The 17,877-nt window shown below is 51.5% G+C and overlaps 1 protein-coding gene across 1 annotated transcript in view; it reads left to right on the top strand.

Annotated features, from left to right (window-relative positions):
- GLDN (gliomedin) overlaps positions 1–17,877 on the top strand; it is a 66,496-nt gene that overhangs the window by 27,556 nt on the left and 21,063 nt on the right. The window contains exons 2-4 of the mRNA XM_075531913.1: positions 2,454–2,505; positions 14,852–14,869; positions 15,226–15,333. Coding sequence (XP_075388028.1) covers positions 2,454–2,505; positions 14,852–14,869; positions 15,226–15,333 — 178 coding nt within the window. The remainder of the gene's footprint in view (positions 1–2,453; positions 2,506–14,851; positions 14,870–15,225; positions 15,334–17,877) is intronic.

Genomic DNA, 17,877 nt, shown 5'->3' on the forward strand with positions numbered 1-17,877 from the left:
CATAGCCCACTCTGACCCTAGAGGTCCTCAGATCAAAGGGCAGATCCACGTACATTTTTGCGAACATTGACAAATTTCCCTCCAGTGGGACTTCCATCAGCCGTGTATGAGAACACCTGCTCTGGACACTCTTGCCATAGGTTCTGTTAACCTTTTATTTCCCAACTCCAAGGGGTGAAAATTGCATTTCGCTGTTGTCATTTATTTCTTCAGTTGCAAGTAAAGATAAGGCGCTTGTTGTTGTCTGAGCAGCCTCTCAGGGTAGATCCAGTCACTTTTCTTTCAGGCCATTGTTCTACTCTTGCTTTGTTACAGCCGCTACAAAAGAAACAGAATCAACAATAACATTCAGATGCTGGGCAGCGGTTAATTGGGCAGAAGATCTGAGAATTGGGTTGCACCAAACCCAAAGCGGAAAGGTGCTCAGCTGGGTTAGCATCGGTGACCAGGGTTTCATTGACAAAACACAGAAACAAAAGCAGCTTGTTTCTGATTGGCTTGTACAATCTGTGATTGAAGTGCTGTCGGGATTTCATTGGTCAAGGAGGGTGAAGACGTTGTCAGAATCTCACCAGTCAATTAAAGCGGTGGCCTATTTGACAGGAATGTGGGGCTTAAGTTTCAATAATGACAAGCCTTTTTTTATTTTAATAAATCATTTCACTGGGGACTCTTACAGCTCTTATAATAATCCATACATCCATCATATCAAGCACATTTGTACATTTGTTGCCAGCATCATTTCCAAAACATTTTCATTCTACTTGAGTCCTTGGTATCAGCCCCTCTTTTTCTCCCTCCCACCCTCATGAACCCTTGATAATTTATAAATTATTTTCATATTTTACACCATTCACTGTTTTCCTTCACCCACATTTCTGTTGTTCATCCCCGGGGTGGGTGGGTGTTGTTCATCAATCATTGTGATCAGTTCCACCTTTCTCCCTCTTCTCCCCACACCTTCCCCCTACCCCTCATAGTATTACTACTCTCATTATTGGTCCCGAGGTTTATCTGTTCTGGATTCTGTGTTCCCGAGGGGTTTATCTGTTCTGGATTCTGTCTGTCGAGAGCTCTTATCTGTACCAGTGTACATGCTCTGGTCTAGTCGGATTTGTAAGGTAGAGCTGGGGTCATGAGAGTGGAGGGGGGAGGAAGCATTAAAGAACCAGAGCAATGTTGTGTGTTTCGTCAGTGCTATGCTGCACCAATAGTGGCAAGTCTTAGAGGTGCTGTCCACTCAATAGCAGGTGTCATTGTGTGAACTATGCAATTCCATTTTTTATTCCTTGTAACCCCACTCTTTACATGTTAGGTAAATCCCAGAAGTCAAAGTCAGTCCTCTTCCGGGATACCTATTCCTACTCAGAGTGCCACTAGGGGACAGAGTAGAACTGTCCCATCGCGTTCCCAAGGCGGCATGTCTTCATAGACGCTGATGCTGGCATCTCCCCTATAGAACAGCTGATGAGTTATTTATGACTGCCCGCTGGCCTTCAACCTCTGAGTCACCAACACGCCCCTCTAGGTGAATTACTGGTAACCCTTTGCCATTAGTTCATTTGTGTTGGTCTTTTGTTACTGGCTCAATTATTTTTCTCCTAACAAAAAACTTAAATTACCGTATATACTCATGTATAAGCCGAGTTTTACAGCAAATTTTTTTAAATGCGGTTTTTGTGGTAAAAGTAGGTGCCCCGGCTGATATTCGGGTCAGCTTCTACTCGAGTGTGTACGGTATTCGCCCAATGCATTACATCCTTTCCCTGTATGTTATCAAATATATGTGAGCTTTGTTTCTTTCTTCATCTCATGTACTTCGGACATGTCGTCAGGAGAGACCTGTCCCTGGAGAAGGATGTCGTGTTTGGTAAAGTAGGGGGGCAGGGGCCAAGAGGAAGGTCCTTGACAAGATGGATTGACGTGGTGACTGTGAGAGCAAGTGCAAAGATGAGAATCTGTGTGGGGCCAGCGAAGGACTGAGAGGTGCGTTGCTATGAGTCAGCACGGACCCAAAGGAACGACGCCGCCTTGTTCCTTTCTTGGGAAAAGTCTTTCCCTCTCCGATATCATCATGCACGCTCTTGTCCAGTTTCCCTCCAGAGCTCTCACTGCTCTGCCCCTTAGGTTTACATTCTGATCATCATAACAGTTAATGTGTGTCGCCTGCTGGCACCGTGCCGGAGTGCCGGGTTGCTAACCAAAGGGCAGTGGTTCAAACCCACCACCAGCCCTTCCATGGAGGAAGATGTCTGCTTCTCTGGAGACTGACAGCCAGTTCTACTCTGCCCCCTGGGGCTGCTGGGAGCCCGAAGCAAAGGGCGTGCCTAGCCCTTGGCAGCTCGTGGCGAGCTCTCGTCTCCTCTCCTGAAGCACTCTCTGAATGTGTGTCGTTGCTCTTCCCTTGTCCCACTGACCACTGCCCTGCTGTGAACCCTCTGTCTCCCCTGCAGGTCCGAGTGATGGTCGACCTGTGCAACAGTACTAAGGGCATCTGCCTGACAGGTAGGTGTCTGTCTACCAGCAGGACTCTACCCACAGAGCCCAGCGTGGGCTGGCTAGGGAGCCAGCAGCCCAGTGTACACCTGGGAGCATTCTAATTTGTAGGGGGAAAAAATTTTAAAGACTCGTTAGCTGACTTTTACCAGATGTTTTAAATAGGCTGAAAATCAATTATACTCTAATTATGAAAAGTAATAATATTTTTGGTATTGCCATAGAAATCGTGTCATGAGAAAAAAACAAACTTGTGTAATTAGAAACGTGTACTACCAGGAGCCAGGGCCATTGGTATATCCGTATTCCTCTTAGTTCAAACAAAGAAAAGCAAAAGACGGTGCTAAGTGGTAGTGAGCGCTCTCCTCCTGGGGAAGGATGAATCTTCAGATGTTATATCTGTTGTTTGAATAGCAAGTGCTGGAAGCAAACCACGGGTTTGTGGAGAGAGCTGGTTTTAGGGAGAGTCTTCTCTGTGGTGCCCAACCAAGGGCTAGGAAGTGGAGGAGGTTGGTTCTACAGTCCCCCTGTGAGCTCCAGAACTCTGCAGTAAAGGCATCCAGCGCCAATGGCTGATGGGTGGGGCTGGGGAGGGGAGAGTCTGTGAGGTGCTTCTCTGCACTCGCAGGAGTCCCGCGTCATGCATGGCGTGAAGGGCTTGGCTACTGACCACGAGGTTGGTGGTTTGAGTCCACTAGGAGGACCTGGGGGGAAAGCTCTGGCCATGTTTCCAAAAGGTGACCCAAGCGAAAGCCAAACCCGCAGCGGTCGATCCAATTCCAAGTCACCGTGACCGCCTCGAGGGTCTACACATTTTCACAGGGGCAGGCGACCTCCTCTTTCTCTCACAACCAGCAGCTCTGACCCGGCGACCTTGGAGTGAGCCTGCCCAAAGGCTAACCCAAAGAGCCACTGAAAATCGCGTGGAATCCAGTTCTACTCTGAAATAAGTCGGGTCACCAGACTTGGAATCGGCCTGAGGGCAACTAATTTGGGCCTTTCCCATGTTTGATCTGTGCCCAAGTCCTACAGCCCCCACCCAACCCCCAATTGCTTGAGGGGAGGAGTCTGCCCCCACAGACCCCAACACAGTCATCTCGTGCGTCGGTCCCTGAGCTGGGGGAAGCTGTGGGCCAGTCAGTCAGTGAGGGCATCTGCAGACTCCTGCCCCTCCCACCAGGCTGTGGCTTTCGAAGGAAGCCGAGGGGAGTTATTCTCGCGTTAAAGCAAACACTTATGGAATCCAAGCATGATTCCCACGGACTCTAAAAGATGACCACACGGCTTTGAGGCGGCCGGAAGTGTTTACTGGGTTTTGTCAGCCTGGAGCCCAAGGCACTGGGGAGGTGGGGGGGGTGTGTTCCTACTTCACAGGGTGACTCACTCAGATGGGCCTGGATCGAGTTGTAAGAAACCCATCCCTCATTACAATATCCTTCCCCCCCCCTCACCGTACCTTCCATGCCCGGCCACCAGCAGGCCTTCAGCATGCGTGTGTGCGTGTGTGCATGTGCGTGTGTGCGTGTGTGCGCGTGCGTGCGTGCAGGGCATGAGCTGTGGTTCCCAGTAACTAAGTGGAGGTGGGGACTGGCCTCTACCAGAGCCTTAGGCTGCTGCTCAGTGACTGTGGCAGTGGAGAGAGAGAAAGAGAGAGGTGGTGGCTTCACGAGCAGTACTAATTGAATGACTCAGGACACACCTTTCAACCCTCACAGAAAACTAAATGTCTTCGGAACAGCTCCGTCCTTTACTTGTGTGGCGGAAGTGCCTCCCTTCCACCTTTGGAAGCCCCTTGCTCAGCGTCCCCGCGGAGTGTGACAGTAATGGGTGCTGGAGACATGCACAGAAAGATGGAATTACAGGCACAAAAGCCTGGTTGAAAAGTGCAGGAAAAGCCTCTTCTTTTTCTTTTTTTATTCTTACAGTCATAGAACAAGACGGGCAGGCTGTGCGCTGAAAGGGCAACGCGATGGAGCTATTGAGACCACTCGGGGGAGCCAGGAGCGGGGAGGGGGCCCCATCTGAGCTGCAAATGGGTTGAGGTGGTTATTCTTTGGCACCTCTGGGTGCTTTTCAGAAGCCTGCGCCTTCGCCTTTCACTGCAACTCGAAATTGGACCTTCTTTTTACCCAGGAAGCGCTTCATTTAAAGTTGAGGTGTGGAAAGTATAGTTGAGCCGAAACATGGTGCCTTTGGGTGGCCCAAACTGCCTGGGTGAGTGGGGAAAGGGACCCCAAGATCTAGGACTGAGTTGAGGCATTTAGGGACAGCAGGGGAGGAGGGAAGAGCCTTAGTCCACATCCTCAAGAAAACAGAGAGATGGAGGGACCCCCAAGAAGATGGCGAACAGGAGGGGTCCCTGAGCCAAACTCCTGGGACCAAGCACATGAGAGCAGGATCTAGGTACACTAGACTCATCTTTGGAAACGTAGGCACTTATGACCTGAGGCAAGGTGAGGGGTACCTGAAAGCTCATTCCTGCTCCTTTCCGTGCACGTAGCAGAGTTTGCTATCAGGATAATCCCAGACACAGGAACATTGTGTGCAGTTTGTAACCTGTGAGGTGCCTAGAAGCTGGGTTACATGAAGAAGAATATGGTATCGGAATTGGAGGCAGGCTGATCGACAACCTGCGATGTGCAGAGGACACAACCTTGCTTACTGAAAGTGAAGGGGACTTGAAGCACTTATTGATGAAGACCAAGGATGGCAGCCTTCAGTGGGATTTACAACTTAATATAAAGAAAACCAGAATTCCCACAACCGGACCAATAGGTAACATCGTGGGAAATGGAGACAAGACGGAAGTTGTCAAGGATCCGGTCTTGCTTGAATCCACAGTCAATCCACTGCTCCTGGAAGCGGCTGTCGAGAGGTCAAATGATGAGTTGCATTGGGTACATCTGCTGCACAAGACCCCCAACAGTGTTGAACAGCAGTGAGGTTATTACCTTTGAGCGCAAAGGGGCACCTGACCCAGGCCATGATATGTTCAATTGCCTCATATGCACGTGGAGGTTGGACATTGAGTAAGAAGATGGAAGAAACAAATCAATGCATGATGGTACTGGTGAAGACTATTGGAAGCACCATGGACCAGGCAGTGCTCGCTTCTGCTGTGTGCTGGGTGGCTATGAGTCGGAACCAACCTGGGGGCACCCAGCAATAACAGCCACCGCCGCAAGAGCAGGTGCACAGCAAGGCCAATTCACTGGCAAAGCAGTCAGGTGCTTTGGAAGCCATGGTACATCCCCCAGCTTGTGCTTCTATGGGTGCCCCTGACCCGTGGGCTTCTTTGGGGGCCCCAGCAGCACATCTTTGGGAAGAGGAAGAGTCTGTTTATTTCATCATGTTATTGGGGGCTCGTACAGCTCTTATCACCATCCATCCATCCATTGTGTCAAGCGCATTTGGACATTTGTTGCCATCATCATTTTCCAAACATTTGCTTTCTACTTGGCCCCTTGGTATCAGCGCCTCATTTTTCCCTCCCTTCCTCCCTCACGAACCCTTGATAATTTATAAATTTCTATTACTTTTTCATGTCTTACACTGACCCATGTCTCCCTTCACCCACTTTTCTGTTGACCATCCTCCTGGGAGGGGTTTAAATGTCTATCATTGTGATGGGGTCCCCCTTTCTCTCCCCCCCTTCCCCCGACTCTCCGAGAAGAGTCTTAAATAAGGTGGGTTCGTTTCACTTATGAGTGTCAGGCAAACCGCCACACCGTCTCCCTGCTGAAGGTCAGAAGCACTTGGAATCCACAATGCCCATTGTCTTTGCAGCCACGCTAACGCAGAGAAGCTGGGGCATCAATCATGGGTCTCAACCACGTGCCGCTAACGCAGAGAAGCTGGGGCATCAATCATGGGTCTCCGTGCTAAGTGAAGAGGGACCATGGGGGAAAGGCGGGTAAGGAGGGTTTCACAACCGGAGGTTCCGCTGCGGATATTTTCAACAATAGCAAAGCAAAACTAACAATGGCTCACAGTGAGCACGGAGTGCGGCCCCGTGTCATCCTTTGCCGGCCATCCAGCAGGCCGCTGCGAAGTCGTGGGAATTGGCACTCGGAATCAAACCCATTGGCCATCCCCACACGGACCTGTGAGGCTTGCCATGGCTAGAGTCCAAAGTTGAAATGCATCAAGTAAATAGGATTGGGCCCAAGCTACGGTTTGGTGGGAACAGAGTTCTGGTTCTCCGGGGATTAGCCAACTGCCTGTGGCAGGGGCAGCTGCAGGGGGTAGGCCACAAGGCATAAACTAGGGACTTTGCCCTCAATGCTGAGGTCAGTGCAGGCCCCAGGTAAATGAAGGGTCAGTCCCAGAAACAACGGTGCGGCTGATGCTCCTTGTACTCAGCTGACTTTGAGGTGAGGCCGCAGAGGCCAAGGTCGCCGGCCCTGTGGGTGCCTGTGGGCTCCTTCTCCATCCACGAGCCTGTGAGCTCTCCAGTCTCCCCCCCGGAGAGCTGAGCCAAGCCGGTGTGGCTTCCCGGGCCAGCACCCTCGTGGGTCCCTGAAGGAGAGGCTGGCTCTGACTCTGACTAGGGGCTATCTGGTAGATTTTTGATGCATAACGACCCTGTGTGACAGAGCAGAACTGTCCCCTAGCATTTACAGAAGCCAACAGCTACATTTTCCTTGCCTGGGATTGCTGGGCAGAGTCCCCAGCCTTTCAGTTACCTGGCCAACCACTTAACAGGCTGTGCCATCAGGCGCCTCCGCCTCTCACTGATGTGGTCAGGTGCCATCATGTCAGTTCAGCTTCATCGCGATCCGCCTTTCCCAAGAGAGCAGCCCTGCCCGGTCCTGCTCCATCCCCACAGCTCTTGTCATGCGTGAGCCCGTCGCTGCAGTCCCAGTGTCCATCCGTCTCCCTTTCTCGCTGCCCCTCCACTTTACCAAGCGCGATGTCCTTCTCTGGGGCATGGGCCCTTCCTTTCACCAGCTGCCTGGAACACAGAGCCAGCGCCACATTTCCTAAAAGGTTCCTCTTTGGAGTATTGGTTGGGCTTCTCCCCCACCCACCCCTACCCCCACCCCTGCATCCAAAAAGACCCTGAGACGTGACAGTCATTTCCCGTGGCTGTAACGAAACTATTTAAAGAATAGCCACTTACCTGCTATCCTAAGCAGGTATCTTGGGTCAGGCAACACCTGTTTGGATGCCACCCCCAGGTTAAAAGGGGGAGGCTGCTCATGGGAAAGCAGAGGTACACAGAGAGCTCTTCCCTGGAGACCTGAGTGCCAGGCCTGTGTCCTGTCTCAATGAAGAGTCTTCTCTTGATAGTGCAATTTCTACAGAAAGCCCCTCGAGCTTATCTGAGACGCCTCTGGTTGGACTTGAATCTTCAACCTAATGGTGGAACGGAGTACCTCAGGGTAGAGCTGCGCTTGGGGGTGTCTGAGGCTGTCTTTAGGTGGGAGTAGAAAGCCCCATCTTTCTCCTAAGGAACAGCGGGAGGTTTTGAGCAGCTCATTTTGTGGTTAGTGGCCATGATCAGGATAGATGGGTGGATTCATCCAGATAGACGAGGCCAAGCTGTGATAACAATTCAACCCGAAAATCACAGCGATTGAACCCAGTGGTGCATGCCTCACGCCTCAAAGCCCAGTGACGTGGGGGTGACTGTCCCGGGCAGTCCTGCGGACCCCGAGACCCAGACTGCTGCCCTCTGTGGCTCCGTCATCCCAACCCAGCGCCATGGTCACCCCCAAAGGGAGAGAGAGAAAAGACCAAAAGACGTGCTCTTAAAGGAGCCCTGGTGACCAAGGTCAACATTCAAACCCACCAGCTGCTCATGGGGTAGTCTGCTTCCAGAAAGATCAACTCCCAAACCAAACCAACCAACCAACCAACCAGTTGACTGTCCAGTCAACTCGGACTCATAGCGACCCTACAGAACAGAGGTGAACTGCTTCCTTGCATTTCTGAAGTGGGAAATGTGGACGGGAGTAGCTGTAAACCCACTGAACAGCGGTGGGGCCACAGCACAAACCTTTCTGTTAGCAGCCCAGCACTGGCCCACTGAGCCTCCTCCGGGGCTCCTCCCTCAGGTCGAAAGCCCTGTGGGGTGAAAGACCTGAAAGGATTGGCTCTCTGTAAGGCAGCAAACGGTGGGGGCGGGAGCGCTTTGAAAGGGCAGCCCTGAAAGGTGTCTCCCTCACCTGTGGTGGATCCCCATGCGCAGGACCCAGCCGCTCACACAGCCCCAACCTATCAGCCGGGGCTGGAGAGAATCCAATCCTACTTCTCTCACTAAGGATGAGTCCGTCCTTTCCCGTGTGCCACTTCGGCCTGCCCTAGCGCCAGCCGCACACCCCACTTCTCTGACCCTCACCACCTGGAGCGAGGTCAGACCCCCCTCCTGCCCAGGAAAGATGGCCTCGGGTGTCTGGTACAAGCTTGGGAATCCCCATACAACCTCCCTCTGACCTCTTGGCTGCAAATTCTAGCCTATTCCACCTCCATCCCCATCCGTTCAGGATGTCAGGGGTCCCGGTGTTTGGCTCTCACTACCCTCGGGCTCCAAAATTGATCAGATTGATCACAGAACTCAGGAAAAGTGCTATACTTCTCTCTCTCTCTCTCTCTCTCTTTCTCTCTCCCCTCACTTCCTTATAAATTTTACCGCCAGAAAGGATGGGTGGCACACCCTTTGCAGACAATAACAAGGTAGGCAGGGCAATTGGCATTTCCATAAAGCTGACTGAGACCCACAGGACGCCCCTGCTGTCATCATTGTATTGTTGAGATGCCCTGTCCTCCTCTTAGCTCCACAGACAGTTACTCCTCGCCGCCCCCTGACTTCTTACCTCCCAATAGATCTGGCATCTGTTACTGCTTCACCTCCTCCGTGGAACTGCCCTCTGCCCTGGCCGGATACTAGCCAGAACCCGAAATGATTTTCCATCTCTGTGACTTTCCTTACCTCTTCCCTTCATCCAATCCATCCTCCACAAAATGGCTGGAGACCAGTCCTCCCTGCCAGAGAGTCCATGCTGGCTCATGGCCACCCCCCTGTGTGGCTTTCAAGACGGTAACTGTTTCCGAGAGTTGAAAGCCCAGTCCTTCTCCTGCAGAGCTGCTGGTGGCTTTGAACTCTCAACCATCAGATTGTAACCCAAGGCATAACCACGACGCTACCGGGGCTTCTCGGAGAAGAGGACAACACTTGTCAATACAGTCTACAGCAACATCGAAGCAGACAAGAAACCCAGAGGACGAGGTGGAGGAGACTTCCTAACTCGGAGCTTCTCTGCCCCCCCCAAAAGAGGACAAGCTATGCCCTCTGTCAGAGACCCCTGGTGGCACAACAGTTAAGTACTCAGCTGCCAACTGAGAGGTTGGCAGTTCCAAGCACCTACCAACCCTGTGGAAGAAGGACCTGCTTCTGCTTCTGGAACCGTGACAGCCAAGAGAACCATGCTCTCTCAGAGGGAGTCACGACCAATCGGGATTGACTCAAATGTACCAAACAACCACCGCCTCCCAAGGCCACCAGTCAGGAAACCTTTTCTGGGGAGCAGGGTGGGCTCGGCGTATAAGCATACTGGACTGAAGCATGTCCCCCACGAAGCGTGGCTGATGTCCTGGTGGTGATCTTCCTGGCCTTACCCAAAGTGCTTCAATCACGGCAGGGAGTCCCAGGTTTGAGAGTTTATCTCTCAGGATCCAAGATCAAAAGACCAGGTGTTTGGGGAAAGCTAAGTTCTTGACCCCTCTGAAGGGTCTGAGACATGAAGCTGCCCTCACCACACAAGAGGCTATCACGGAGCCAGAGGGCAGGGCCTCGGCAGAGGCAGGAACAGGAGAGGCAGCAGCAGCCAGAAGGGCTCCTCTCGTCTGTCGTCCGGCCTCTCTGCTTCGCTCTGCACAGTTCTCACCGTCCTTTTTTGGTTTTTGTTTTTGTTTTCCTCCGCGGGCAGCCGTGGAGCCGTAGTTGACATTACCCGGGTCACGGTGGCTGGTTTGAGATTTCGAAGGAGAATAAACATCCAATTGGCTCACCGCCTATCAAGAATCCATCCAATTCTAATCGACCGTGATTAGGAGTCAGGAGCCCTGGTGACGTAGTCCTTACGTGTTGGGCTGCTGGTTGCAAGGTCAGCGGTTCAAACACACGAACCTAGTTGAGGGAGAAAGATGAGGCTGTCTACTCCGGTGAAGAGTCACAGTCTTGGACACCCACAGGGCAGTTCTACCCTGTCCTCTAGGGTCGCTGGGAGGTGGACTCCACTCGATGGCCTTGAATGTGGTTTGGGTTTGGTGGTTAGATGGGGGTGGGGGTGCAAAATGAAAATGTGATGCCCTTTGTTTTTTTTTAAAAAAGGTCTTTTATTTGCTATTTAATGTGCCACCTGGACTCAAGGATTGGGTAGAGACCCTGACAAGGACCAGAGGCCCCACCCTGTGACTCACCATGGTGAACACCCTGGAGGGTGGATGAGGTACAAAGCTTCAGCCCCAGCCGGACTGTCACCCATCGTCCAGCTGCATGGGACACACATGGTTATTGGCCTCACCTGAGAAGTCTTGAAACTGACTGTCACTAGCGTTGAGTGCCCAGCTCATCGTGAGACCCCTTGTACAGAGTGGCACTGCCCCGTAGGGTCTCTTCCCACAAACCAATGGGGGGTGCGGTTGGCTCACCCTATTTCAGATAGCAGCCGAGGGCTTCAGCTTCCCGCCACCAAGGCTCCTGTGAAACCTACTATGTGCTGCCAGTGACTGCTTGCTCCCCTTCCTCACGTACCAGTCTGCTCTCCAAAATTCGACTCCCTCCGAGGTCGGGAAAAGAAGTGCCAGGAGAGCAGCAGGGACAGCACATGCCTGCTGACCAAAGGGTCAAGCAGTTCAAATCCACCACTGTGGGGTGGGGGGGTGGTAATGATGTAGCCGTTTGCTTTGTAACAACCTTGGAAACCATGGGGCAGTTCTACTAAGTTTTACAGAGGCATGGTAGTGCAGAGGCATCATGAGTTGGAATAGGACTTGATGACAGAGGGTTTGATTTGGGGTCTGGTCTGAGGGTAATTGATTCCTTCTGACCTCTGACAACAGTCCCCGTATCACCCCTTTCAGTGCCTGTGTGCTGTCTAATGTTCATTTCAGGTGGCCACAGACTAGGCCAATCCTAGAAATGGTGTTGCCATTTTTTTCAACAAATCACTTTCATGCAAAAAAAAAAAAAAACCAACAAAAATCACTGCCATCAAGTCAATTCCAATTCATAGCAATGCTACAGAACAGAGTGGAGCTGACCCTGTGGGTTTCTGAGACTGGAACTCTTTACAGGAGTAGAGAGCCTCTTCTGGGGGGAAAATGAGGAGCTGATGCCAGGGGCTTAAATGGAAAGCAAATGTTTTGAGGATGATGAGGGCAATGAATGTACAAATGCGCTTGCCACAATTGATGTATGTATGGATTGTGATAAGAGTTGTATGAGCCCCTAATAAAACAATTTTTTTAAAGCCTCTTCTGTCTCAATGGCTGGTGGTTTCCACTCCTGACCTTGAGGTTAGCAGCCCAACGCGTAACCCACTGGTTGTATTAAAAACATACTGTCAGACATCACTTTTTCCAAGGGTTCCCGTGACTCTGAAACCTGATTGCAGAGTAGCTAAAGCAAATGGAAGAAACGAGGACATGAAAGAGCTGACCAGAAATTTTCCTAGGACTGCTCTGGAGAACAACATGAAGTAGTATAATGACAGGCTCATTTCCTAAGGAAGGACACACTCAGCCGATCTTAAACTGAGAGAACTCAAGAAAAAAAATGCAAACTCAAAGCACAATATTGAAACAGCCTCCGTGCAAAATACGGACTGTTGCAGGAAATGCCAAAAGAAGATGGAAAAAATGTACAGTTACAGCACCAATAAAGAACTCGTCGGCATTCCATCATTTCAGGAGGTGGCATCTGAGCAAGAACCAATGGTGCAGAAAGAGGACGTTCAAGCTGCACTGAAAGCATGAGCCAGGAATTGACAGAATGCCGACTGAAATGTTTCAACAAGCTGATGAAGCACTCACTTGTCTTTATATAAAGCTCTCTCTTATACATGAGTTTCTGTAGATTTATTTCTCTAAAGTACCCAGACTAATATATCTGTTGGAAGTACAGCCTGGATGCTCCTTAGAAGCAAGAATGGCGAGACTTGATCTCACGTACTCTGGACATGTGGTCGGGAGAGACCAATCCCTGGAGAAGGGCATCATGCTTGGTAAAGTAGAAGGGCAGCAAAAAAAAAATTTTTTTTTAAAATAGGAAGACCTTCGATGAGATGGATGGACACAGTGGCTGCAATGATGGTCTCGGATGTTAAGACCAATTGTCAGGCTGGTGCAGGACTGGGCGGTGTTTCATCCTGCTGTACACAGACTTGCAATGTGTCGAATCAACTCGACAGTCCCTAACAACAATGGAGACACACGGAATCGATACAGCTGCCATCTTGAGAGCAATCACCATAATTAAATGAGGTTCAGTGAGAAGCCAAGGAGGACAGACCGGCACCAGTCAAGGGCAGCGGACAGGACTGCTGTCAGAGAGCAGTCCACCCTCAGCTTGTCTCCTCAGGACTGCCCAGGGCAGCTGGGAGCAGAGCTGGCTCCTTATTGCATTGCACGAGAGAGCTTGAGAAAAAGGGAGGCCCAGGATCAGGTCACAAATACTTTCCTCGGGTTGTAAGTGCCCGAAGATCCACGGAGTTCATTTACAACATCATCTGACCAAACCAGTTTGCGTCCAGAAGCCAGAGCCTCTTACTGTCCCCTCTGCTATGGGAGTGCTCAGGCAAGGAGGTCTCGGGGTGGTGACTTGAACAGCCGAGGTCCTGTGCTTCGCCAGGCCTCTCCCTGACGAACCAAGAGAGGAGTGGAAATGTTTCCCCCAAAGCCCAAGCCTGTGATGACCGGGCAGAAGACAAGCATTTATGAAGTACTTCGTCTACTTCGTGTGGGGGCCACACAAAGCCTGGGACACCTTGTGTATCTGAGGGGACTGAGCTTCAGGGGAGGTTCCAGAAAAGGTGATCTTTCTTTGGAGATGGTCTTTGGTGGAGGGGAGCCGAGTCAGGGGTGGAGCTGGGGGGTGGAGGACAGGGGAGAACCACATGTATGGAGGGTTATTGCTCCGTACATGTAACCACGTGTATGGAGGGTAATGGGATATTGCTGTGGATTTTAGTTCTTGAGATGAGCCCTGTAAATATATACAGTATGTTTCTATAAAAACAAAAATCCCTCCAGGTTCCTTATCCCTTAGACCTAAATAGTTGTCTGGGTGGCTGAAAAGAAAGGAGACGAGTAAAACGGAAATGGAGGTAGAATCTTTGGAGACAAACGAGTTTGTCTGAAACCAGAGAGAGAGCACGTGAGATGGCTCTAGGTGGACTCAAATCGCCCTCCTTTGGGCTAGCAGCCTGGTGTGTTAACAGAGGGAGCTGCAGAGAAGTCAGTCATCTGGGGGGACTGGAGAGCTCTCAGCACGTACAGTCTGAGAAGCGGGCTCTCTGAAAGCCCGAGGCTTTTTGTGCAGGTGACGACCAGGGGGGAATAGGTACCCAGGTGAGAGCTCATAACAGAACTTGGAATAGGTTCATAAAGGTCCTACTCACCCCTCCGCCCCCCCGCCCCCCGCTGATAATTTGTCTTTCCACCCCGATAGACGGGGTGAGAATCCACCAGCCAATTTGGCCATTTTCCTTCCAAGGAAACTTCAACAAAAAGGATCGGGGATGGCAAATGAGTCTTTGCTGATCTGCTGTGGAGATTCTCTTGGGCCAATGTCCTTTGTAGTTCATGGTGACCCCACAGCGTGGATTAGAACTGCCCCATCGCCTTTTCTAGGCTATCGTCTTAAAGGGCCTTGGTGCCACCATGGGTTAAGCGTTGATTGGGCTGCTACCCAAAAGGTTAGTGGCCGGAAGCCGCCAGCTGCTTCCCCAGGAGCACAATGAAGTGGTCTGTGTCGAGAAAGAGTTGTCGCCTCCGAAACCCTCTGGGGAAGTTCTGCTTGGTCCGAGGTGGGTTCCATGAGTCAGAACCAACCGGATGACAGTAAACCAAGCCAAACTCACCGCCCTGGGCTCGCTTTGATCCTGACGGAAGCAGATGGACAGGTCTTTGTGTCCGTGTGACCTTCTGGGTGGGTGTGCATTGTGTTGGTTGGGTTAGCAGCCGAGCAGCACCTGGTTAGGCGATTAGACTGAGTCTGAAATGAAAGGTGTCCGATCCGTTCTGAGGCTCACTGGGTGATGAGTACCTTTGCGGTTGATCGTGGGCTAGAGATACTGTTTTTCTTTCTTCTCCCTGTGGTTTATCATCCACCTGTCTCCTTCTATTGTAGGACCACCTGGCCCACCAGGTAAGTTCCCCCGATGGACGTTCCAGTTTCATGAGAAGGGTGTGAGAGACCCCCTCCTTCCAATGCTCCTCTGGAAAGGATAGAAGTTGGGGGGAGGAGGGAACGGAAGGCAGCCCCTCTCCTTCTCCTCTTGACCCCAATCCCAAACTCCCCTGCCCACCTCCCAGCCCCAGAGCCTACAGCACCAACCCCCACACCCGTTACTGCTGGGGAGGCGGGAGGGGAGGGCCGGCAAAGGTGGAGAAGGAAAGGCGGGAGCAAGAGAGGACAGGGAGAAATCCCACTTACTTTAGCGACTAGTTTGGTGGTGGGGCGGGGGAGGGGGATGTCCTTGCTTTGTTTGTGTCTTGACACAGGCCCTCCAGGAGCGGATGGTATTCCAGGACACAATGGCTCCGATGGACAGCCTGGTCCCCAGGGCCTGAAAGGCGAAAAGGGACCAAATGGAAAAAGAGGCAAAATGGGTAGGAATTTTGACAACTCTTATAGCTAATGCCCTTGTTGCTTGTCTCCATGGTTGTTTCTCATGGGCTGAAACTGTAGGCAGCGGGTTTCAGGCGTCTCATCTCAGCAGGGAACACGTCTTTCTCTCCTTCCTGGAAGCTACTGGTCCTGGGGTACCATGGGCATTCATTCATTCATTCATTCATTCATTCATTCATTTGTCTTTGGGAAGTATACACGGTCAAGGCTCTATACTACTTCAACCATCTCTGCATACGCGATTCCCACTTACGTAGCGACATTGGTTACGTTCTTCCAATGGCACCGCTGTCTTCATTGTCCCTTCCTACGTCACTCTCCCACCATTATCTTAACCTCGCTGCCCTGGTCAATTTGATGTCACATAAACTATGCTTTGAAAGAGCACAGGGCTGAAGGCAGGCATCCTGACTGCTTGAAAAAAGATATATCTATATAGGCTCAAAGAAGACTGCAGGAGACAGTTTGGGTTTCACGTTTAAGGAGTGATCTCAGGGACATAGTTTGTGGGGACGGTGCTCATCCAGCTTCGATTCAAGGGCTCCAGAAAGCCCGGGATCCATGATGAGTTGCCATCCTGTTTCTTTAGAATCTCTGATCAAAATGTTGAGCAACGGTAGCCAGGCCTCGCGGCAAGGGAGACAGTGTTCACAGAGGCACCAGTGCAACCTTGACAAAGGTGTGTTTCAGCTGGAGATGTCTCTCCGATCTCCACCCTGCTGCTTGCTCTGCTTCAGGCTCACAGACGGAAGGGGATGCTCTGAGCAGGGACGTGCCATGCACTGGGGGATGACTCTGGGTGTCGGTCCTCTGAGTTCCCTCGAGGTTTAGCTCTGGCCTTGCCCTCCCATAACCGCCTCCTGTTTGTTTGAGTAAAGATCACTAAACCCATGTTGAGGATTCTGCTGGCTAGAGACGTGGTTGGGGGCTTATCAGGACAAAGGCCGTATCTGGCCTCCGAAGGCTGGACGCATCAATGTCTCCCCACCGCTGGCTCTCAGGTCAACTGGCCATGGTTGCCAGGGACCCCCGTAGGCTTGCTGGCCTATTCCAGAGACCTGGCCGGCGGCTACTGCCTTGCTGTGAGAGGGGCGTTGCCAGCACCTCACACAGAAGCACTAATGGGAGGCACCCTCACAGTGCAGTGGGTTATGAGTTAGGCTGCTAACCTCAAGATCAATAATTCGAAACCACCAGCCACCCTGGGGGAGGAAGACGAGGCTTTCTGGTCCTGTGAAAAGCCACAGCCTCAGAAACCTACAGGGGCAATGCTGCTCCATCCGATGTGATTGCTCTCAATCAGAATCATCGGCAGCAATGAGTTTGATGTGTGCGTGTTAGGTTGGGCTCTCTAGAGAAAGGAAAACCAGCGACGCTTGTACGCAGTTGTGTATAGAAAGAGATTGACATGGAAGAGTTGTAAACACAGGCCAGGCCAGTTCAAGTCAGACTTCTGGCTCGTGTCACCATGAAAGTGCATGAGCAGGCTGGCGAAGCAGGGTGGAGGCCACAGGCTGGTAGATACAGAGGTAAATGAATTCGAGGTCAGTAGTCCACTGACGGCTCCTGGGACGGGCAGGCCCTGCAACAGGAGTTGGGGGGGTCCAGACGCAGGGTCCAGCTCCAGCAGAAGGGGAAGTGTCAAAGAGAACTTGGCTGTGCTCTGACTCTCTTGTACAAAAGGCCACACCCCCAAGGAAGTGTCATCAGGCTTCGACCTAATTGATAGGTTGGGCTCCACCTGGATTGTCACCACAGAATATGTAGGTCACAGTCTGCCAGGAGGCGAAGCTGGGAGCTAGAGAGTCAGTGCAGAAGAACTGAAAGGCTCCCCCAACAAGAGCTGGCCCCTGGCAGAATGGAAACTGGGGTGCAGGGTGGAAAGTAACTACCCAGAAGGCTTTTTGGATGACCCGGCTGTTAACTGCCTCTCAGGACTACAGACTCCACTTTGTCTACCAGCCTCTTAGTTCTAGTACCCAAACCCACTCGGGCAAACCCTGGGCTGGGGGAAAGACTAGAACCTTCTTTCCGAGAGCAAAGTTGCCCCTCCTAGGATCTCTGCTCTATTCTCACAAGCAACTTTAGTGAATCCAATAAAGAGAGAGGAAACTGCCAAGCCCCTGGGCCTCTTGGTAGAGCCGACCTGCTTGTGCCCCTCAGAGACGGCTTCTGTGGACATGGACCCTGCACAGCCTGTGCGCCCAAGGGCAGCAATTACTGCCGGAACGAAGTAGGAGGAATGGATCATTACGTGTAGGATAATAATTATAATTATAAAGGAGCATCACACAGAATAACGATGATTCTGTGCGGTCATTTGGTTTATCCTGGGAAGGTTCCCAAAATGTGATCCCACCCTAAGGACTCGGCGGTGAGTATTAGGTGGTTGTGGTACAAGCAGTTAAGATACTTAACTGCTAGCAAAGGGTCAGGGGTTCGAGTCCCTCCAGAGGCACTGTGGAAGAAAAGTTTTGTAATCTCCTTCTGAAGGATTGGTGAGTAAAATCTATGGGGAAAGAGGG

Source organism: Tenrec ecaudatus, chromosome 14 (genome assembly GCF_050624435.1).
Source record: "Tenrec ecaudatus isolate mTenEca1 chromosome 14, mTenEca1.hap1, whole genome shotgun sequence".
NCBI classification, from domain to species: Eukaryota; Metazoa; Chordata; class Mammalia; order Afrosoricida; family Tenrecidae; genus Tenrec; species Tenrec ecaudatus.